General features: G+C 36.9%; 2 protein-coding genes across 5 annotated transcripts in view; one reads left to right on the top strand and one right to left on the bottom strand.

The window, feature by feature from the left end:
* The window catches only part of KLHL3 (kelch like family member 3), a 302,089-nt gene that overhangs the window by 760 nt on the left and 277,488 nt on the right, over nucleotides 1-23,841 (top strand). Inside the window, exon 1 of one of the 3 annotated variants that reach the window (XM_047729681.1) lies at nucleotides 4,771-4,912. The exons of 1 other annotated variant lie outside the window; for it this stretch is intronic. The gene's annotated coding sequence lies outside the window, so the exon portion shown is untranslated. Of the gene's footprint in view, nucleotides 1-4,770; nucleotides 4,913-16,443; nucleotides 17,089-23,841 lie in introns of those variants that run through there. One more of the 3 variants, XM_047729682.1, reaches the window with a different exon arrangement.
* On the bottom strand, nucleotides 683-20,874 carry MYOT (myotilin). Of its 2 annotated transcripts, none has more exons than XM_047729690.1 (10): nucleotides 20,726-20,874; nucleotides 17,340-17,906; nucleotides 12,481-12,655; nucleotides 11,035-11,139; nucleotides 7,400-7,449; nucleotides 6,501-6,633; nucleotides 4,564-4,771; nucleotides 2,057-2,222; nucleotides 1,494-1,627; nucleotides 683-1,308 (listed from the first exon to the last, which is right to left on the bottom strand). In XM_047729690.1, the coding sequence occupies exons 2-10, from the start codon at nucleotides 17,693-17,695 to the stop codon at nucleotides 1,136-1,138; spliced, it is 1,500 nt and encodes a 499-aa protein (XP_047585646.1). In that variant the 5' UTR covers nucleotides 17,696-17,906; nucleotides 20,726-20,874; the 3' UTR covers nucleotides 683-1,135. The 2 variants fall into 2 exon arrangements, with proteins under 2 accessions (XP_047585646.1, XP_047585647.1); XM_047729691.1 differs by having other exon boundaries at nucleotides 7,400-7,446.

Raw genomic sequence — 23,841 nt, 5'->3', positions numbered from 1 at the left:
GTCGAGTGATGTTGATAGATGCTATTTTATGTGTAGATAAAAAACAAACCGAGGCCACACAGCAGAGACGGTCAAAGACTACCAATGATAAAAGGAACAGGAGAGGCCTAGCAAAAGGCTATGGCCAGTGGACCGGAGGCCTGAGAAGAAAGGACTAGTGTCCTCGCTTAAGGAATAGTGCAATAAAAGGATTTTCCCTTTCCTGTACTTAGACTCTCAGATGCTCACAAAATTATGCTTTCTAATGTAATAGGTTATATGAACTTGAAATGTAGGAGGACACCCACCCCTACACCCCAGGCATTCAAATTTACATGAAATGTAAGAATTAAGCAGGTGACTCTACAAACTATTCTTTTTCCATTGAGCTCAATAGACTCAAGGGTTTTGAAGACTTAGGGGCTTTTTTTGGTTAAAACAAAATCACAATTTCAGGAGAGATTCTGTCAGGATTTAGTTATTGTGGTTGCTTGCTTTTGAAGTGCAAACCGTGGAAAGTCTAGCTTAATTTCTGAAAGAATTGACTGAACTATATTGAGCTTCATTGAGACAGTTCTAGAACATAATTTTGTTGATTTTTTTGGAGCTTGTTATTCTTAGATTTTGCTAAGTGTTGTATAGCATATAGAAACCAGAATTTATATTTTAAAGATCTAGACTTTTGTGAAGAGAAGACAGTCTGTTTTAAATATTTGAAATTTTATTCTCTTTTGACATTGAACTATGGAACACTCAGATAATCTATACCATGTTAGTATTCCTATAAGAGAAAATGGGTGAAACAGTATTTAGAAAGCAGTACCAGTAAACCTTATTACAAGCATTAGATGTGCTTAAAGAGTCAATATTAATTCATAACCTGTAATTGTTAAATGTGTATGACTTAAATGTTAAAATATAACATTTTAAGATAGTCTTCTACAATTACAAACCCATATACCCAGATTTTCCACGGGCTTCGCAAACCAGAGAAGAAGATAGAATGTGCAAGAGTCAAAGGATAAATATAAATATATATTAGTTATATTATCTAATTAAAGCCATAATCTGTTAATACAGCTATGGATTTGTTTTAAAAATTTAATTGAATATATTACTAATAATGTAGTTGTGTTTTCCAGTGTTGGTAACCTCATTAAAGTTCTTCACTTTCATAAAGTCCAGATTGAGCTGCCAGACGCTGAAATTCTCCTTCAGGGTTAAAAGCTTGTTTCACATCCAGACCTTTACCATTAAGTGCTAAATATTTGCTGAAAGTTGGTCGAACACGTAACTGCTTAGGAGCTGGAAGAGTTTGGTTTTGACGGACTGAAATAAGATAAAAAAGAGGTTAATTCAGAAAATCTGTTCTAAACAAATGGGTTGCCCTAGATATCCAGTATCAGACAGGAAAAGAAAAAAAAGTCACAACTGATTATTCTTATATTATGCTGGGATTTGTGTTTTTTATTAAATCTTTCTGATTAAGTCCCTGGGTTGAGAGCATGACATACCTGTAACATCTAATCTTGTGTTACATGTGGTCACTCCAGCTTCATTAACTGCAGACACAGTATACCACCCAGCATCTTTCTTGTTTACATCTTTTATTAGTAAAGTAACTCTTCCAGAGTTATCATGATATAAACTGAAAAGAAACAGTAATAAAACAATGAAGTGTAGGTATTAATTTTCCTGTGAAACTTTTTTTTTTGATGCCTCTGACCCAGAGGGACAGACTGTAAGAAAATGAACCATTTGGAAATTCTGAGACAGTACCTAGTCAGTGCCAAATAGCTATTGGCTTTATTGAGTTTAATTCCCCCCTTTAATTTTTTTGTGTCATTATTTCCTTGAGCCGTCTTTCTCTATGGTTAGTAAAAAGGTAAATCCTAGCTTTATGCCCTAAAGTTTTCATTAGTGGAATTGGGGGTTAATGAGGTTTATTGCATTTTCTCTCCATGTTTTAAAAACCAGACAAAGTGAGATTACAGAAGCATGCCATTTATAATACATTTCAGGTACAATTGGAATCACCCAAATAAACTACAGTTATGTCTAAAAATACTTATCCTACCTTATTCGATCAGTGTTGAATTGTACCATTTCATTATTTCTTTTCCAGAAGAGCTTTGGTGGAGGTACAGCTGAGATTTGGCATTCTAGCTTCACTGAGTCTCCCTCAAAAACTTTTTTGCTCTGTGGTTTGTAGATAAACATTGGTGCTCTCCTATGTTCTTTTGCTACGTATTAATAAAAAAGAATTCAAATATTCAGAATATTATAAAAAGAAAATAAGTTAAACCAAGGTATTATGAAATTTGTGTGTTAATACAAAAGTTTTAAAAAACCTTAACTCAAGAAGATTGGAAGCTTTATGTTTTAGCATTAATTAAAACAATGTGTAGAAGTACTATTTTGTATTATACCAAATAGAGTTCTAAAACAGTAATATAATGTTGCGTTGGATTTATAATCATGTTTCATTTAAAGAATTTAAGTTATATTTTCATTTATGTCTCTTCAGTAAGGAGGTATCATGGGTGGTGGCAAGACTAGACAACTTAGGTTCTAATTGTCTATTTGCCCCACCAGCCATGCCAAATTGGGAAAAATTTGTTTGGTTTCTCTGAGGCTCAGTTTTATTTATTGTAGAACAGATAAATAGAAAACCCATTTTAAAGATTATTTATTATGTATTTGTCAGAGAGAGAGCACGTGCACAAGCAGGTAGAGTGGCAGGCAGAGGTGAAGAGAGAAGCAGGCTCCCCGCCAAGCAAGGAGCCCGATGTGGGACTCAATCCCAGGACTCTGGGATCATGACCTGAACCAAAGGCAGTGGCTTAACCAACTGAGCCACCCAGGCATCTAGAAAACCCATTTTAAAAGGAATACAGGTAATAGTGACTGCTCTGCCTCCCACTACTACTCAAAATACTGTGAGGATCAGCTGAGATAATGAAGAAATATTTTATAAACTGTAAAATAGTATACAAATATCTGTAATTGGTATGTCATTTCTTTAATTACCTGAAGGAAAAGAGGAAATTATATACTACTATAACCCTGTCTTTTCTGAGGAGAAATGAAATTGGACAGATGTCTGCCAAGGCCTCTTTTAGCTCTAATGTTACAGTATTTCTGGAGCTATTGGCACAAAAAGATTTGCCCAGAGCTTAATCACCTGAATTGGATTTTTTTTTTTTGATTCCCAAATCACTACTTTTTCCCTAGAGTGAGGTCCATTACTATATCATAGAATAATCTTTTTTTTTTTTTTAAAGATTTTATTTATTTATTTGTCAGAGAGCGAGAGGGAGAGAGAGCAAGCACAGGCAGACAGAATGGCAGGCAGAGGCAGAGGGAGAAGCAGGCTCCCTGATGAGCAAGGAGCCCGATGTGGGACTCGATCCCAGGGCGCTGGGATCATGACCTGAGCCGAAGGCAGCTGCTTAACCAGCTGAGCCACCCAGGCGTCCCTATCATAGAATAATCTTAAAGGTTTTTCATTAATATGAGTAGAATGCAAACTTAAGGAAGTTGTCCATCCTTTAACTTATCAAGATTTTATATAATCAACAGTGAATTGTAGCAAAGTATCTCTTTTGCATTATGCCACAACTTAAACCATTACAAATGAAATATATATTTAAAGCCCTTAAATTGTAATATTTTAAAACAGTACCTAAGTTTTATAAGAAACTGCCTTACTGAAGGCAAATTCGAGACATGAGTTTAGTTAGCCATATCTGTTTTTCTAAAGCAAGTAGGTGTGTTTTCGTTATAGAGACTAGTTTCTAGTAAAAAGAAGTATAAACTAAGGCTAAAAGTTAATATTTATTCCTCAGTTTTAAATTATGTGTGACCATGACAGTTCTGTAAAGATAAGAATCAGATTATTTTGGATTATAGATCAGAGATAACGGACAGACTAATGTTTTCTACTTTAAGATCCTTCAGTTATATCTAGAAATGCTTATATAGTTTACCCTCGAACAACGCGGGATGTTGGAGCACCCCACCCCACCACATGCAGTCAGAGATCCGTACGTAACTTTTGACTCCCCAGAAACTTAACTACTGATAACATACTCTTGACTGGAAGCTTTACTGAAAATATAAATAGTCACTTAACACATATTTTATATGTTACATGTATTATATATTGTATTCTTAAAGTGAAGTACACCAGAGAAAAAATATTATTTAAAACATCGTAAGTGAAAATAACATACAGTACTGTGTTGTAAACAGCCTGCATGTAAGTGGACATGTGGTGTTCAAGCCCATGTTGTCCAAGGGTCACCTGTACTGTCTTATTTTGTCCAAAATTACACCATATCTTTATTTCCTTTCCCGAAAAGCTTTAGTTCTAGGTCTGTCCTTGAAGTTTCACTGAGTCTCTCAAAAATGCTCCCTCCTCCCTCCCCACCATTCTGTGACTTTTAGATAAAAATTGGCATTCTGTTGGGTTGTGTAGACATTAACCTTAAATAAGTCATCTGGGCTTTTCTTTTTCAACACTTGCTTTTAAAAATACTGCTGGATATTAAGGAACTCTTGAAGATCTCTTTGAAGGCTTACCCAGGACATCCAACTGCACAGTAAAGGTGGCTTCTCCTGCTCTATTCTTGGCAACACACACATAAGCACCTGCATCTGAAGTTCTGACCACTTCAAAGATGAGTGAATGAAAACCCTTTTCAGACACTATCATTTTGTGAAAATCATCTGATTGAACTGGTCTTCCATTCAGATACCATGACACATCAGGAGCTGGCAGTCCGCTTACCTGGAAAGGAAAACACAAGAAGGAGATGACAGAATTTTAAATTATATCATCACTGGAACCTATTTGTCCATTTATAAATTTAAACAATTCCAGTATCTGAGTGGGTTTGTGGTTCAAAATGTGAAGGAAGATCTTAAAAAGGTATTTGGTTTCAACAATTTCTTAACAAAAACAGTGTAAATTAAAACTCTTGAGTTGAATTTAATATTTTCAGACTACCTCAAACCACATCTAACCCTTCCATATGTAACCTCAGGCTCCTTAAGATCTCCCAGTTACTATATTTAGAACATTAATTTATGTTATATAGGTCTCCACAAGAAATATGAAGTCCTCTGGCTTTTTTCGATTTTGGTGACTGCAGATGAAGTCCCAGAGGGACATGCATGTCATGATTGCTGATCTAATGAATGACTTTACCAAAACAGAGTGCCCTTGAGCTGTAATTCTGCTGTTTAAATGCCAGTTTGTTAAGTGTTTTGCTATAACCCATAACAGTTAAATTCATATACTTTCATTCATAAGGAATCCAGAAGACGTAAGAAAAGGATTCCAAAATGAGGATAATAAAAATGTAGGTCTTTCTAAAGATCTCTTCTAGCTTGAAGAACTCTTCTAGGCCAAGTGAGCAGCTTGGCTTGAATTTTTTAATGGAGAAGAATTAAAGAGGAATTTTGCTTTAGAAATCCTATTGTTTTGGTAGCTTCACTTATGTCTTTAGTATGGAGTGGGCACTATTGTGAATACCTTATGCCTGTTTACTCAGTTAATCCTCATAAGAACTTTATGAGGTAGGTACATTACTCCATTTTACAGATGAGACAAAAGCACAGAGGTTGACTGTCTTAAGTAAGGTTACACAGCTGAATAGTGGCAGAGCCAAGATTCAAACCCAGGTAAGCTTAGCTCCAGAATTTTTGTTCTTACCTACTATACATGTTACTTGTTAAAGTATACAGTAAGTTATTTATTTATTTATTTATTTTGTTAGAGGGGTGGGAAGGGGCAGAGGGGAAGAGAGACTCTTAAACCGGCTCCATGCCCAGCACAGAGCACGACATGGGGCTTGGTCTCACAACCCTGAGATCATAACCTGAGCCGAAATCAAAAGTTGGACACTTAACCTACTGAGCCACCCAGGTGCCCTAGGTGTGTAGCAAGTTATGAAGAGGAAGAGGACTTTTTATTTATTTATTTATTATTATTAAATTTAAGATTTTATTTATTTGACAGACAGAGATTACAAGTAGACAGAGAGGCAGGCAAAGAGAGGAAGGGAGACAGGCTCCCTGCTGAGCAGAGAGCCCGATGCGGGGCTCGAAACCAGGACTCTGGGATCATGACCTGAGCCGAAGGCAGAGGCTTTAACCTACTGAGCCACCGAGGTACCCCAGGAAGAGGACTTTTTAAAAATTTATTAACATATAATGTATTATTTACTCCAGGGATACAGGTCTGTAAATCATCAGTCTTAACATTTCACAGCACTCACCATAGCACATACCTCCCCAATGTCCATAACCCACCCACCCTATCCCTACTCCCCTACCCCCAGCAACACTTAGTTTGTTTCCTGAGATTGAGTCTCTTATTGGTTGTCTCCCTCCCAATTTCATTTTTTCCCTCCCTAGCCCCCACGACCCCTTGCCCTGCCTCTCAAATTTGGAAGAGGACATTTTTCAAAACACAGTATCTTGTTAATTTTCCTCCAGTATTTTTGAATTCTTACTTTGAAATCCATTCTGTAGAATCTTCCTTCTTCAATTGACATGTTCTCTGGCACTTGAATGAAACGAGGTGGGTAAAATTTCTCCTGGATTGCATCCTGATCATTCACATCTCCCCTTGAAGATGATCTGCTTCTACAAAAATATTTTAATAATCACTCTGTAGGAAAGTTGTCATTGTTCTTCCATTTACACAAATACAGTTACGCCATTGTATTGGAACTCCCAGAGTCTATACTATTTTATGCGGTAGTGTAATAACAATAGAGAGACCTTAGGACATGGCATATTTAATAATTATTAGAAATGGTAGCAATTTAAAAACATTTGGTACAAATTATACATCTTTTTGTTTTTTGTACAAAGCTGTAAATTGACAGAAAAACTGATTAAAATGCAGAGTACCCCGTGGATGGTTCTTACCATGTGCAATGATTTAGTAATTGGAATTGGGTTTTAATTATGAAGAACTTTCTTAACATAGACATGTGGTCCTGGCTTATTTGACCAAAACATATAAACCTCTGAGATCTGAGAATTAATGGATAAAAATTTTGACCATCCTCTCAGACATTAGAAAATTCATGTTGTTTTTTATGAAAGGTGTAGGAGGCAAGGCTTTGTAAATACTACATTTTTAAAAAAAGATTTTATTTATTTATTTGATAGAGATTACGAGCAGGCAGAGAGGCAGGCAGAGAGAGAGGAGGAAGCAGGTTCCCCGCTGAGCAGAGAGCCCGATGTGGGGCTGGATCCCAGGACCCTGAGACCATGATCCGAGCTGAAGGCAGAGGCTTCAACCCACTGAGCCACCCAGGTGCCCCAAATATTACATTTTTAAGCTGGAAATATTTTTGGTAGCAAAATGTTTCTTTAAGATTGAGAATTTTTTTTTTTTTACCTTACTTGTGATGTAGGAACTTGCAGTCGTGCATGTTCTGAGTTGTGCTGCTTGAAATTAAAACAAAGTGAGAATGTTAATGTGGTTGTTAGCTTGAAATGAAGCAGAATTAAGTAGTCTTGGTTGAACATTTCTTTCCTGTTTTTGTGCAGTCGTGGTTAATTCTATATATAGTTGAACCTTGAACAGCAGTAGTTTGAACTATACAGGTTCACTTATATGTGAGTCTTTTGTAAAGATAAATACAGTACAGTACTTTATTTTTAAAAATTATTATTTTTTTTAAGATTTTATTCATTTGACAGAGAGACACACAGTGAGAGAGGGAACACAAGCAGGGGAATGGAAGAGGGAGAAGCAGGCTTCTTGCTGAGCAGGGAGCCCAATGCGGTGCTTGATCCCAGGACCTTGGGATCATGACCTGAGCTGAAAGCCTGATGCTTAACTGACTGAGCCACCCAGGTGCTCCTATAGTACAGTACTTTAAATGTATTTTCTCAGCATCTTTTCCCTCTAGATTATTTTAAGAATATAGTATGTAATACATATAGTATACAAAATATGTGTTAATCTATTTACTGGTAAGGCTTCTGGTCAGCAGTGGGCTAATAGTAGTTGTTGGGGAGTCAGAAGTTATATGTGGATTTGCACTATATGAGGGGGGCTCAGCACCCCTAACTCCTGCATTGTTCAAGGGTTAACTGTTAAGCGACTAGAATATAGTGCACAGAGCTTCTAATACTTTAGCAAGAAATCCCCAGAATTAATAGGACTGTTCAGCAGGTATAATATATGAAAATTAGCTAGCCTTAGAATTCCTGGTGGTTCATTTTTCATGTGACTGTTTTACAACAAAGGGTGATGTGTTACCCTGGTGTATTTGAAATGAGAACACATAGTACAGATTGTCCTTTAGTAAAACAGGAATAGACATGAAGTCATTTGTGTTGGCAGTTGATACAGGGTATTATGCCCACTGCTCAAAAGTGCACCAACAGCAATTAGCACATATTAGACTGGAAAATACTTCTCTTTTTAGCTCATGGCACAAAATCATAATAGATACCATGGAAGATATGTGTAGAGCTCTGAGAAGGTTTGAAAAACAAAATTAATTACTTCCTGCTTAATAAAGGTATATTTAAGCAGGTATCTTTTGAGATTTATATTTAAGCACTGGAAAATTATTTCCATTTGAGAATAAAACCAGAAATTGATGGAAACCATAATTAAATGACCAAATACTTGGTGCTTATTTTGTGCGTTTTACTGTGTTTGGCATAGTAGTGACTAGTGAAAATTATATCCATATCCAAATATCTGGAAAACATCTATATAGCAATGCAGCAAATCTGAGTACAAATAATTTATTTTGGGATGAATATGTTTAATGTATTTGGTCATTTAAAAATTCTTATAACTCTAGGGGCACCTGGGTGGTTCCATGGGTTAAGCCTCTGCCTTCGGCTTGTCATGATGTCAGGGTCCTGGGATTGAGCCCCACATCGGGCTCTCTGCTCGCCAGGGTGCTGCTTCCCTGTCTCTCTCTGCCTACTTGTGATTTCTCTCTCTCTCTGTCAAATAAATAAATCTTAGAAAAAAAGTTTAAATTCTAACAATTATTGGCTAGTCTTAAGGTTCTCTAAGCAACATGTCAAAATTCATTTATCAAATCAACTAACTTTTTGGTAAAAAATAAAAATAATCTGATTTAACCCAAAATATCCAAATTAAGTTTTTAATTTTTCCTATAGTGATAGTTTGAGTATGTATATATTCATATTCAGAGGTAATATTTCAGTTTTATGTAACCTGATGACATTTTGGGTTATTAGAGTATTTGAAGCATACCAAAAAAACCCTAAGATTTATCCTTTCTGATTTCATAATGGTATGTTTTGCTGTTGTCTTTTTTCTTGGTACCATCACTTTTATTTTATTTATTTATTTTTTAAGCTTTTATTTATTTGACAGATAGAGATCACAAGTAGGCAGAGAGGCCGGCAGAGAGAGAGAGAGGAGGAAGCAGGCTCCCCGCTGAGCAGAGAGCCTGATGTGGGGCTCAATCCCAGGACCCTGAGATCATGACCTGAGCTGAAGACAGAGGCTTTAACCCACTGAGCCACCCAGGCACTCCATCACTTTTATTTTAATGTTTTTAAAGAATGAGTAAGAAAAATGATAGATCCTTGCCTTCAAAATCATACACTGAATTTATAATATACACCAAGAATATAACATTGTTTTGAGTTACTTCTACTAATAGCAGTTTCCCATTTTCTTGCTGTAATCTGTACCAGTTCAGAGCCCAACACACAGTAGGTGCTCCGTGTAAAATAATTAATTGAATGAATGTATGAACTGTTGAGTACCCAGAGATTCAAGTTCTAATTTTCTAATTAGTTGCACTGTTAGACCCTGCTCCGTCCTTTTTAGTAGTTGCATTTAACAGAAACAAAATCCTATTTTTAGCTTCGTGTGCTTAGAAGCTTGGAGTTCTTGGGTGCCCAGTTTCATCACATTGGCTTCCGGTTTCTTTTGGAATTTTTGACAAGAAATGAGTCTGTTTCTCCAACTCTATATTTCTCTTCAGGGTTAAGTTTACTTTTTAGAATGAAATTGATCAGAAATAAGCCTGGGGGCGCCTGGGTGGCTCAGTGGGTTAAGCCTCTGCCTTTGGCTCAGGTCATGATCTCAGGGTCCTGGGATTGAGCCCCACATCAGGCTCTCTGCTCAGCGGGGAGCCTGCTTCCCCATCTCTCTCTGCCTGCCTCTCTACCTACTTGTGATCTCTGTCTGTCAAATAAATAAATAAATAAAATATTAAAAAAAAATAAACCTGTGGGATATTCACTTTATGCCTTCCCTAAAGTTTATCCATTCTTGGAAAAGATCCTTTTGTTAATGTTCGAGCCATTACTCAAGGCTTTTTTATTGTTCCTTGTTTTTTTGTTTTGTTTTGTTTTTTAAAGATTTATTTATTTGACAGACCACAGGTAGGCAGAGAGGCAGGCAGAGAGAGGAAGGGAAGCAGGCTCCCTGCCGAGCAGAGAGCCCGATGCGATGCGGGGCTCAATCCCAGGACTCTGGGATCACGACCTGAGCCGAAAGCAGAGGCTTTAACCCACTGAGCCACCCAGGCGCCCCCCTTGTTTTGTTTTTAAGAAGCGTTTTTGAATACAAAAACGGAATTGGATGTTTCATTAGTTCCACAATTATATTTTAAGACATTGAAATGGTAAACAGCTTATGAGAAAAGGTTATAATTACTTTGGCTTAGAGTTTTAACTCCTGTCCTTTTAAAGGTTTACAACTCATTCTCTATCCCTACTGACATTGGAAAAGGAGCTCTAGGTGTAACAGACCCCTAAATGTCCAGATGAAAAGTGACACTGTTAGCTTTCTGGTGTTTTGTTTTTGTGACATTTCATATGCTGATACTAGAGCACCAGAAAATGGGATAAAATTCTAAGTTTCTGTGTATTTTAGCTCATTGTGGCCTCTACTTTTTATACCTAATGGAGCATGGAAGTTACTGACTTTTGCTTCAAACTGTATTTATAAGCATTTGGAAAAACACATTTATAAATTACTTGAAAGGAAAATATTCCACTTAGGTAAAGATTATAATTTACCTGCAGTGACTCTTGTGCCTCACTGTCATTTTGAGCTTGAAACACAGCAGCTGCGTTCTGTGGTCCTAGCAATCTGCGAGCCATCTTCTCCTCATATGTGAGCCGCTTTAAAGAAATCATTCATTAAGGAGATAGTAATGAGATTTAATAAAAGTTGTTTGTATTCCTTTACCTTAAAACCACCAAGAATTATACCAAAGAAGTATGGTTCTGTCTATTGAATTACAGAGATATACTATGTTTTAAAACTTTGTTTTCATTCAAAGCATTTCTGTTCCATTCTAGTGCCACTTCCCTCATCTGTTTTCCTCTTGCTTCTGGGAAAGGCAGGCATAATCACCCTTAAGTAAGGGGAAATTCTTCGCCTTCCATTTTGTTCTGCATGGTCTCATTGGCTCCGTCTTTGAATATAGTACTGCATATTCTCACATGAAGAAATAACTTTTATTGGGGCGCCTGGGTGGCTCAGTGGGTTAAGCCGCTGCCTTTGGCTCAGGTCATGATCCCAGGTCCTGGGTTCGAGCCCCGCATCGGGCTTTCTGCTCAGCGGGGAGCCTGCTTCCTCCTCTCTCTCTCTGCCTGCCTCTCTGCTTACTTGTGATTTCTCTCTGTCAAATAAATAAATAAAATCTTTAAAAAAAAAAAAGAAATAACTTTTATTAAATCAACACTGAACATCAGATTTCTGGTTGAAAGCGGTGCAAATGGTATGTTAAATATTTTTTGATTTAAAGTATATAGTGCTTTTTAAGAGATAAGTGACTAATACAGCGGGTACAGAAGAGTTATCTCATAAATCTCATAGCTATGTGTCCATCAGTAGTATAAACCAAAGTATGTGAAAAAATTGACTGTTGGTTTTTTGGTCATTAGACATTTTATGAGGAGTAATGCTTAAAACAAAATTTTCATTAAATTATTAAGATTTCTTTTTCTTTTTTTGCTTCATTTTTTTTTTTACGTTGTTTTACATTCTTCTTTTGTGTCTTTCTTTTACTACTGAAAATTATGAGGTGTTTCATGCTTTCATTTGGTATTGGATCCAAATCCAAAATATCACAATGTTTTCATTTGGTATTGGATCCGAATAGTCCCTCTTTTTATTTATTTTTTTTTTAATTTTTTAAATGATTTTATTTATTTATTTGAGAGAGAGAGAGCGAGCGAGCATGAGAGGAGAGAGAGCAGCGGGAGAAGCAGATTCCCTGCCGAGCAGGGAGTCCGATGCGGGACTTGATCCCAGGAGTCCAGGATCATGACCTGAGCCGAAGGCAGTTGCTTAACCAACTGAGCCACCCAGGCACCCCCAAATAGTCCCTCTTTTTAGATAATTGTATCCCTTGCGGATCATAAGGATATAGGTCTGTGAGACAGAAAGAGCTTTCTTACTAAGATTAGATTTTATAGTCTGATGGGCTTTTTGTGCAAAATAGATATTTTGCTTACTTGATTTCCGTTGTGAAGAAGGCTGTCCTTGCATTTTAATTTTCTCTCCAAATCTTGAATCAGAGCTTCTTTTGATCCTTGTATTTCATGGTCTGGAGTCCTTGGGGTGGGCTTAGCATTTGTACTTTGGGATGGTTTAGCATTTACAGGTTGGCCAAATGAGGGTTGTTGATAACTTTAAAAAGAAAAAAGACTTTTTAAAAAGTATTTAAGTAATCTACACCCAACGTGGGGCTTCAACTCAGGACCCTGAAACCAAGAGACACATGATCTTCTGATTGAGCCAGCCAGGTACCCCAGAAAAAAGATATTTAGCCCACTGAGCCACCCAGGCACCCCGCCCCCCCCCCCCGCCAGAAAAAAAGATTTTTAAAAAAGATCTTCAGAGAAAGATGTGGTACTAAAATGTAATTAACCTCATTCTGTCAGTCACCTTTAGATAAGCTGAATCTACCACTTAGTACTATTACTGTTATTAAAAACAGTTTTCTAGTAACAGTCAAGAGGAATTTAATAAGAATGGTTACCAGCCTCTTTTTTTTTTTTAAGTCTTGGAAAATTAAAATTTAGTGGCTGGAGAAACAAATTAGATTAGTCATAAGGAGGATGTCATTCCTTGAAGATTTTTCCTAAAGAAGTGAGAGAGAGTAAGTCTAGTTACTGGTAGCTTGAGAGTTCTTCCAGTCTTATAATTGAATTTGGTAAGTTTGTTTTATGGATGGATACCATTGTCAGCCCCATGTGATCTCATGTTGACAGTTTGAAATTGGTGGTGATGGGAGTATGTATACTGGGGAAGTTGTTTACTACCACAAATCCTAACTCCTTTCTCCAGAGCTGGTTGTTAAACATTTACCAATATAACCACTGGTATTTAGTGAATCTTCTGTTGCTTTGAATGGAGTCTGCAGCTGACATAATCTGGCTTTCCTTTTAATTTCCAGTTCCTTTTAATTTCCTTTTGTACATAATTCAAGTGTGGTACTATATAACAAATAGCTTTTATAGTAACAATGGTTTCTTTAACATTGCTGAAGTGATTTTTAGAGAAAGAAAGGAATGATAAGAGGAGGAAGGAGAAAGAAATGTAACCTGAGTGCAAAGGGGGTTTGGGAAAAAAAGCAAATTTGAATAGCAGTTGAAGAGTTTGGTTTAAATTCACATTTCAAGTTCTAATCCTAAATTATCTTGAAAAATGGTCTTACCCCTCCCTGCCTTCCCCTGTTGATTGTGACAGAGTGCAGTATTTAGGGATTCCTGTATTATCACATTTGTTAGGTAGCTCATACTTTGACAATTGTTTGTTCAGATTTCACCTAGTTTATTCATTTAGGGCCCTGCAGGCGTGTGCTTCTATCTGTTTAATGCAGGATAACTGGTCACTGCCCTCAGTGAATATTTTAGCATTATGAAAATAAACGTTCTCCAGTTATCAAGATGAGGCAGCCTGGATCTCTTTTCTGAACTGTTCCTGTTCAGATATTCTCAAAGGTCATTAAAAGAATTTATAAGCTACGTGGAAATGTATCTCTTCAGAGAGGCGCCAGAGTTTCAATTCTGGCTTTGGGGACTTGGTTAGTAATCTCTAGATTGTAAACATTCTGAATTTAAAAAGATGGCTTATTACTCACCATTGTAATATTTATTTTCACTAACATGGACTTATCTGTGTTAATGCTTAGCTAAAGTCTGACTTGTTCTTAGTTAAGTAAATACCCAGACTAAGTGTTTAAATAAATAGTGAGTTGTAAGTGTGTTTTTTGTTTTTGTTCTTGATTTTAAGATTGAATTTTCATGTCAAAGTAGTAAAATTCCTTTGTTCTTATAGATCTCCAATTCTAACTATATGAAGTTACAATAGCCTAATTTTTTAAAGATTTTATTTTTTATTTTATTTACTTTAGAGGGTGAGAGTGAGTGAGGAGAGGACCAGAGGGAAGAGGCAGAGGAAGAGAATCTCAAGCAGACTCTGCACTGAGTGTGGAGCCAGATGTGAGCCTCGATCTTAACAACCCTGAGATCATGACCTAAGCAAAAACCAAGAGTTGGATGTTTAACCAACTAAACCACTCAGGTACCACATGGCTTTTTTCTTTTTTGTTAGCCTGCCAACTTTATAAAAGTCACATGTTGTTAAAGTGAATTAGAATTAAATAATTTTGTTTTTAGACTGTCATAGTATAATGCAATATATCTGAGAAATCCTGAAGGGTTATCAAAACCATGCCTGAGAATCACTGATAATGTATGTGACCTAGTCGATTCATTCACAGAATTCCCCTCTCAGCTTATAGATGGCCTGAGTGTTAAGACTAGATATGTGATCATATTTATAAACTAATAGTATTCTTGCACTCTGCTTTATAGGTCTTTTTTCCCCCTATCATTAATCATCCAAATCCTTAATTTTGTTATAAGTCATAAAACTGACTCACTGAGCAGGTAAAGAACACATGCTGAATGTCACACAGCAGGCTTTTTGAATGGAATAATTAGAATTAGAGTTCTCAGTTTCCAGCCTTTGGTTTGATCGACTGAATAAAATGTTTGCTTAAGGGTTTCCTACTGGTGAAAAGCTAAATAAAGGTTTCAAAGCAATGTAGGTCAGAATCCAAGGGATTATTTTTGAAGGCAGGGCAAACTAAAGCCCACCATAACAATGAGGGAGTTGTGCACAAATGTTCAAGGGGCCAGAGCTTTCCACCCTGTGCAGCTGGACACCGAATGAGTATCAAGTGGCTGTGGGAAGATTAAAAGAGTTATCTATGGTTCCTGCAAATGGAACAGCTAAAGCTGGATCTTTGATCTCTGGTTTGGGGACCTCCTATGCTTATTTCTTATACTTTCCATTTTTGCCTTTTTCTCTTAGTTCTGTCACAGAGCCAGGAACATGGTTGAGGTTCTTTAATATTTATTTGCAGTTTTCTTTTCTGGGCACATATTTGGAATAGGGTTGAAAGACCAAGAAAAATAGTATAGTCAGAAAAGTTTATTTTATTTTACTTATTTTTTTTTCTTGTCCTGGGACCCCCAGAAAAGGTTACTTTAGATTTAAAGATGCTCATATAGGAAATCTGAAAATAATGGAAAACCAGATAGAAAATGATCATCTGGCTAAAATGTAACAAGAAAAATCTATGATGTATGATAACAGATAATGGGTATAATTGGAATTTTGGAGGGAATTCTTTCTAAGAGGGCTCTTAATTCTTTTTTTTTTTTAATTTTATTTTTAATAAACATATATTTTTATCCCAGGGGTACAGGTCTGCGAATCGCCAGGTTTACACACTTCACAGCACTCACCATAGCACATACCCTCCCCAATATCCATAACCCCACCCCCCCAACCCCCCTTCCCCCATAAGAGGGCTCTTAATTCTTAAAGGTGTCTTTAAGGGGCACCTGAGTGGCTCAGTGGGTTAAGCCTCTGCCTTCGGCTCAGGTCATGATCTCAGGGTCCTGGGATCGAGTCCCACATCGGGCTCTCTGCTCAGCAGGGAACCTGTTTCCCCACCCCCTCTCTGCCTGCCTCTCTGCCTACCTGTGATCTCCCTCTATCTGTCAAATAAATAAAAAAATAAAATCTTGAAAAAAAAAGGTGTCTTTAAAAAATATTAGTTCAAACTTATGAATGCCGTTTTGTAGGTAAAAAATAATAGTTGACTATCAGCCATTTTAAATGGTTCAGCCTAGTATATATAGGATTCTAACAAAAGTTTTTGGCTTTCTTCATTTTGATTTTTTTAAATGTTGGAAAGTATTCTTTGCAGGTTGAATTGCTGTAGTCAGTTCAACTAAGTTTCTGGAGTTGTTACCAACAATAGGAATCTCTAGAAAAATTAGCCTCCAGAGAAGACTGAGAGAAATTATCGAGAATCTCAGCAAATCTGTTGATAAGCCTGCAACAAAACATATTCCATCAGACAGTTTTTCAAATGCCTCTGATTTAATTCTCTGGTGTCTTAGCCAGCCAACGGATAGGAAAACTGATAGCTCTAGGTTTGCATAAGCACAGAGCATTTAGTTCGTGTTTTAAAAAAAGCACAACCACTGTGTCCTTATTCATATCAGGTTCTCCTCGGACAGTTTTAGGACTTTGGAAGTAGTACATGTTTGCATAAGGCTCCAGGTAGTCTTCTCTTTATTTAGACAGAACAATCAGCTCGACCGATTTGGACAAAGCATGGTTGTAATTACTAACGGGAACCCTAAGGTCATTTATCTATTCAAGTCTTTCTTCTGATCATAGTAAGGAAAATTCATATACTTCAGCATCTGAATCACAGGTTTTATTTAAAAAGCTGGGTTTTTTTTTTTGTTTGTTTGTTTTGTTTTGTTGGTTTTTTTTTTTTTTTTTAGCCAAATGGATAGTCAGGATCAGAGGGGAAAATGGATAGGAAGAAAAGACTAAGACCGAGAAGACATTTAATAGCCTCTGCTTATGTGAGAGGAAATCCTATCTGAAGAAGAGCAGACAGGTGCTCTTCATCTCCGCTGAGCCCAGAACTAGAGCAATTAAATTTATAGCATGAGGACCTTAACTGGGAGAATAGTTCACTGTTCTTGGGTATGTTAGAAATCTTTTTTGAAGATGGAAAATAATAGGTAAGTAATTGTATGTGGTAATAGGTGATTTGGGTCTATCTTAGTGTAGACATTAGAGAACGGGTCAGATGATTCTTACTGCCAGCACCCTGGTTCAAGGTGTTTTAGGAGAATGATGAAAGAGACCCTGAGGTCACATTGCCTGTTTAGATAGTAAATAGTGAACTAGGACATACCCCCGCCCCCCAACTCCTCAGAAAGAGCTCAGTGTATATGCAGTATATAGTCACACATATAAAAAATTTACTTACTTGGAGTCCACATTGGAAGGGATTTTACTGCTACTATAGTCTGGCTGTGATGGTAATATTGAGCTGAGGAAACTGGCTGGGGACTGGTTATAGGTGGCTGTAACCCTTTGGCCTGGGTTGGGGCCAGCATGCTGCTGGGGAGAAGCAGGAAAAGCAGAGGAGGACATGGTGATGTGAGAGCTCACTGTTGAGGAGGCAGAAAATCTTTGCTCTGTGCATTGGCGGGGCTGGATGATAATGGAAGACTGTTTGGTCTGGCTAGAATAGCTGGATGTTTCCGGTCCAGGAGGCTGCAGTCTGGAGCCACATGGATTTTGGGATTGAAGAAAGTGTTTTGGACGTTCATAGTTAAACATGCTTAGCTGGTATATGGAAGATAGAGGCAATTTATTACTATAATAATTTTCTCCTGGAAGGGTGGGGTCCTGAATTTGGGGTGGCAAGCCTGGAATCACAGAAGGTCCCAAGGAATCAGAAGCAACCTTCGTCTGCCCCTCCTTGTTGAGATCTTGGGAGTACTGTGCTCTTGTCTTTGATGGAGTGGCCTTCTCTTGAAGAGTATTGTTCCTTCAAAAGGAGAAAATGATTCAGTTACAATATTTGCATAAAAAACAATGTTTAACATTTTTAGGAGCATCTATGCTTTTTTTTTTTTTTTGGGTCTTGTATGCTTTCAGGGTCACCTCAAGGTGGAACTTTTCTAGCTTCTAGACTTCTTCCTTTATCTCTGTCTTTGTACAAGTGACTTGTCTCCTGAGAACAAGATAAAAGGGTTTATTAATGTCTATTTGCCTCTGGGTAATTCTAAAAGCATGGCCAGGGGCTTCAAGATAAAGAAGCAGGTGGGGCACCTGGGTGGCTCAGTGGGTTAAGCCTCTGCCATCGGCTCAGGTCATGATCTCGGGGTCCTGGGATCGAGCCCCACATCGGGCTCTCTGCTCAGCGGGAGCCTGCTTCCCCCTCTCTCTCTGTCTGCCTCTCTGTCTACTTATGATCACTCTCTCTCTGTCAAATAAATAAATTTAAAAAATCTTTAAAAAAAAAAAAGATAAAGAAGCAGGAAATTTGAGTTTGCCAAGTGGTTACTTGTGGAAAGAAATTCTGTGATGTTGCTCAGTGTGAAAATTTAATGGTTTTAAGATTAGCTTTTGCCCAGAGGGTACAGTTTGATTAAACAGAAATATTTAATGATTTAAATTATTAGTGGTTAAATATCTAACATGTCAGCTCCCATTCTATCTGAATTCTTCCCATTGCTCATGAAAACCAATGAATAGCCAATATACACCAGTTCATTAATGTCCTGGTGATCTCTGATGAATGATGTCTTGGTAAATCAAGGGGTACACCATGCTTTTTAATAAAGAACATAAACATCTGCATTTACTCCTTCAATCTTTCAGAATTCCTTAAAGTAGAGAGGGAACATGCATAAATCATTGTTGTCAACTTTGAGTGTATTTTTTTTTTTTTACCTTTCAATGCACTCTTTTTTCCCCTTGATTCCAAATTGACCATAGTACCAAACTAGATGATAATTAAGGAGTATATGTGTCTTTCTGTGTGTATACATGTTACTGACTGTACTCCAGAGCGATATGTAAATTTTTTTGTTATTTTTAGATTATACTATCTAGTTATTGGTGTTGATATTCTCTTACAGTTTTACTTTTTATTATTTTTCTTATTTCATACACATTTTAGACTAATCTTAAAGCTGTTTTAGCCTCTATCTTACTTTTTCTTTTGAAATGGCAGACAAGGATGTACAGAAGGAAGTAAGGCAGTATGAAGCTAGTTATGCCTTACCAGAAAGGATAAGTGCCATTTCTCTTACTCAACTATGCATTGGTTCTTTTGACTTCCTATAACAGATCCCCATTTTCCATAGATGAATCTTTTGCTCTCAAAATCATCCTTGAAGGGTTATATTTGCCTCTGATTTCTACCATTAGTATGGTAAACCTAAGCAGAACTATATATAGACATCACATACACAGACTAGCCCTATGAATTGTGGCGTTGGTTCTGTCTTTATTCAAAATATCAGGTAATTTAGTTCAAACTATATTTAATTTTATATACTATAACCCAACTCTGAGATAATGATAAATCAAACCATTAATTGATAAAGTTACCCCAACTGTCATCACCAAAATGAAATCTTAAGGTTGTTTAATTTCCTATCTTGAAGAATGTTTCATTTTTAATGGAAGAAGACCAAATAACTTTATCCTAAGGCTGTGCATGTAGTTTAAAGTTAAAACTAGCACTTTTAGGAAAGAACAAATGCTACTGAACAGCCAAGAGAAAGATTCTGTTGAAAAAGAACACTTAAAAAGCCATGTATTCCTTAATTTGAAGTTTATAAACACAAGCATTATCAACTAGAGTGCATTTTAGTAATTAACTATATTAGGCCTTTAAGTTGTTGGAGGAAAACAACCAGAAGGAGGCTTTAATTAGATCATCTCAAAAAAGGACTCTATTTCAAGGCAAGTAGTTTTGTAGTTATGGGCTTATTCATTCCATTGCAGAATTGAATCCAAATTTGGTTCTTAAATTCCTTTTTAAGAAGGCAAATTATTCAGATTCATTTCATAAAGAAGGGATAAACTGTTTAATAAATAGGCAGTAGATATTTTCCAAGATGTTCCCTGTTTTTCTTTATATATGTTTTCAAAATATCAACTATCTTGTACATTTTGGTAACAGCCTACATAGTTAACAATTACTGTTATTTTTCAAAGCTCAATTGAAAATACGTTCTTTCAAAAGTTTCATTGTTCTCATGTCTCAACAAAGTTTTACACAGTTGTTCAAATAGAGAACTCTGAAAAGTTTTTCATGTTTGTAGCTACTGTCCAACAATTTAATTCTATAATGGATTCTTCTATATGACAGTGTCATTTTCTTCCAAATAGTGTTAAATAATTTACAGAGATTTTAGTATATGTGCCGCTGAAGTGAGCACAATTTACAGAGATTTTATAAATAAAATACTATGCAGTTTCCTATTTAAAAAGTCTTAACTTTTTTTCTTTCAGTCTCTAATATAGCATAGACTTGTATAAAAACTCATTGAGGATATTTTGAAGCTCTAGGACATCACCACAATTATAATCAGATCAAGTGTGCCTTTTCAAGGAAAAATGATGATTTAAAAATATTGACATACAACCATCTTTCCTTGTCCCCTTTCTATAATGCCTTCCAGTTTTCAGTGGAACAAGTAAGTTACTTTCTTGTCATATCTTGACATAATAACATGATGTTGTAACTTTCAGAGTTTTTATGTGAAGATCATCTTTGCACACGTTCCTCTGATTTGGACAAAAAACAAAAACAAAACCCCAAACTGTAGCAGAAATAAAGATGGGACTTACCCGTTGTTCCAGAGGGTGCCAGCAGGGTTTAACCCACTATTGAAGGGAAGAAAGAGGCATCCCCTTCTCTCACAGACTAATCTAGTGGCTCTGTGCTTAGTATTATAGCACCACTGACTTTTATCAGCTGCCAAACTGACATCTGATGTGCTTGCCTGTCCATCTACCTATGCTGGCATGTCAAAGTAAGAGTCCACAATCTAAACAATATCTCAGATGTCTTAGTGATATTTAAGGAGTGGGATTACTTGAGCTTCTCTTGCAGTCCTCTTTATTTTAGATGTGAATTTTGACTGTAAGCTTTTGCAGGCTCATGCAGGAAGAAGAGCAAAGAGTTAGGAAATGGACAAAAGTATATAGAAAACTCAATTTCTTTATTGTGGTTGGGGCTTGGAATCCTTCCTGTTTAAGGAAGGACTAAAAGGGAACCTGTATTCTGACACTAATGTTCTATCCAGTAAAAATTCTCCCTAAATAAGACTAGTGATTGATGGGTTCCAAACTGATTTGTACTGGATAGTTGTTCATCTGAAGGCTCTCCCCCGCCACCGACCCCCTTGCCAAATACAAGTAGGGGTGGAGCAGAGTTCAAGCAGTTTGTTTTAGGAGACAGGGTGTGGTCTCAGCAAAGGCAGGAGAGCCACAGTGACAAGTCACTGGGGAGGTGGGGAGGTGGAGAGGTGGAAAAACATGATTTTGTTTCTTGGCAAGTTTTCTGAATCTGTATGGCATATGCCTCTTTGACCTTATTTTATTCTTCAAGAGTTTTGAAACACTTAAGAAATTACCAGACAAATAAGCATTCTGTACATTTGGGGCTTTATAGTGTCAACTCTTTTCCTTCATCTTCCTTAACTCTTAGCATTTATATACTTTCCTCTCTCTTTTCGTTAAGGAGACTGTCTTGGTATTTAGATGTCCATTTTTTGTGAAGGGAGCTAAATAATTACAGAGGAAGAAACCTTCAAATCAACAACAGAAATAATAAAGAGGGGTAGGTGGCCTGAAGATCAGGTCAATTGAGTGGAATTAGCACCATTTAGTGGTTTCAGTTTTCATATGTTTCTCCTGTTTAAAGCATATCTATTTATTACCTTCCCTCATGGTGTTCCAGTATTGATTTAATAACTATGTACATGTAGGTCCATCCAATAGATGTTTGAGCACATATGAGCCATATAAAATTCTTCTCAGCTGACCATGTAGGTGTATCTTCCTTTGGTGTTCAGAGAAGTTTGATAATTGCTTCCTGGGCATGCAGCCATTACTCAGTGGAAAAGGCATACTAGAGTGGATGAGTAGGTGTTTGCCTACCAAGTCTTATTTCAGGAATTTCCCAAAATATTTCTCTACACCTGCTCAGTGATATTTCAGATTCCATTAATAGGGACAAAGCCTTTTAATCCAAATTAGGAGTCTTAAAGTATAAATTCAAGTGACAATAAAAGTAGCAAGAATAACCAACAAGTATAGCATTTACTATGAGTAGGGCTCTCTATTCTAAGCACTTTAAATTTGGCATATGTGACTGATACTTGGTTCTTCGAGAGAACAGGGTTTGATTAGGGCAAGGAAGTGGAGATACTAGATTTGAGGTCTCTTATAACCTAAAAGTTTAAGTTGTTATCCTACCAGGCAAGTAGGAAAGATGCCCAGGACACACTATGAAGTCCCCAATTTTACCTAGGGCAGATTCTAAACATACCATATTTAAGGAGGAATTTTATCCCATTTACTTTTTATCCTTTAAGCTTTATCTCTTTTCTCTCCTTTGCTTTTGTAAGATATAACATTGGTTACAGTGTAGTAGCTCCATGGTAAATCTAGGCAAAGGTTCTTGCCCCAGTAAGGGGATCAAGGGCTGATTTTGGAAAGGAAAGGAAGGTCTTCTTTCATGGCCCCATTGTCAGAAGTGAGTAGTTTAGGGACGCCTGGGTGGCTCAGTTGGTTGGACGACTGCCTTCAGCTCAGGTCATGATCCCGGAGTCCCGGGATCGAGTCCCACATCAGGCTCCCAGCTCCATGGGGAGTCTGCTTCTCCCTCGACCTTCTCCTCGCTCATGCTCTCTCTCACTGTCTCTCTCTCAAATAAGCAAATAAAATCTTAAAAAAAAAAAAAGTGAGTAGTTTATATTTAATAATCTGTTATGAATCTGTTTTTCTGCTTTGTAATATTTGGTTTGCTTTTTTGAATGGTGTTTTTTGTTTCCTCACAGACCATCAAATGGTTTAGTTGTTTATTTGGTAAAAATTGTCCTAAAATTGGAGTAATCCATAAGATGGCAGGTGAGTGAACTACATTCCAACCGGTCGGCCAAGACAGCCTTTTTCATTTATTTCTCTAAATTATCAGTAATGGCCTCTGGTGAATCATTCTAGTGCTTCCCAGTATGTAGGTAACTTCCCACTATCTCACTGAACCATTTCCTGCTGCTTGTTAGGGGAATTCTTTCTTGTCTTATCATCAGTGGAAGGGTGGCTTGGCTATTTAGCTGTCACTCATTCATCCTTTCTTCATTTATAGCTCTTGTTTTTTTAAAAATGTAAACCATGTATTTTGTTGTAAAACGGTGCTGTGAGCTTTGTCTTTGTAAAGTCTGATGTCAGATGTTTGTGATGAAGCTAATTTCTGCTGTATCAACTGAGAAGGCAAATGCCACATAGAGGATGGAAGGACTAATAAGTGGAGAACATTTTCATTTATTTTCAGGTTATGCATAATTCACTGTGATTACTGAAGTTCTGTCCTACTGTAGCACTTGTAATTTGAAATCTTTTGAGTGCTTGATTTGGTCTTACATTCTTTTCAAGCAAGAAGTAGTAATGGACATTCCACTAGGTTTGGAGTCAAACAGTAAAAATGATAACATTAATTTGGTTAATGATCTTCAACTTTGTAGACACATTAACCTTCTTACTACCTGTTTTGGAGACCTGAGTGTGAGTGGCCACTCTGCCATATACTTGCTGTGTAACATTAGACAAGTTGCTTAATCTCTCTGAGCTTTAATAATTAACTGAAAAACAAAGATAGTATCTGTTTTACTAACCTAATCAGACAGAGGCTTGCAGAGAGACTCAAATGAAACAGGAAATCATGTAATGGACTCTTACAT

The sequence above is a fragment of the Lutra lutra genome, chromosome 5 (genome assembly GCF_902655055.1).
Source record: "Lutra lutra chromosome 5, mLutLut1.2, whole genome shotgun sequence".
Taxonomy (NCBI): Eukaryota; Metazoa; Chordata; class Mammalia; order Carnivora; family Mustelidae; genus Lutra; species Lutra lutra.
Note: the sequence above shows the minus strand (reverse complement) of the source record. Positions and strands in the feature narration are given on the sequence as shown.

Excerpts from the sequence above, each read along its gene's own strand:
- MYOT (XM_047729690.1), bottom strand. The coding sequence starts at position 17,695 with ATGTTTAACTATGAACGTCCAAAACACTTTCTTCAATCCCAAAATCCA. Across the intron at positions 12,656-17,339 it reads CCTTCCAATGTGGACTCCAA|TTATCAACAACCCTCATTTG; the intron begins GTAAGTAAATTT and ends TTCTTTTTAAAG. Across the intron at positions 1,628-2,056 it reads TTCAACACTGATCGAATAAG|TTTATATCATGATAACTCTG; the intron begins GTAGGATAAGTA and ends GTTTCTTTTCAG.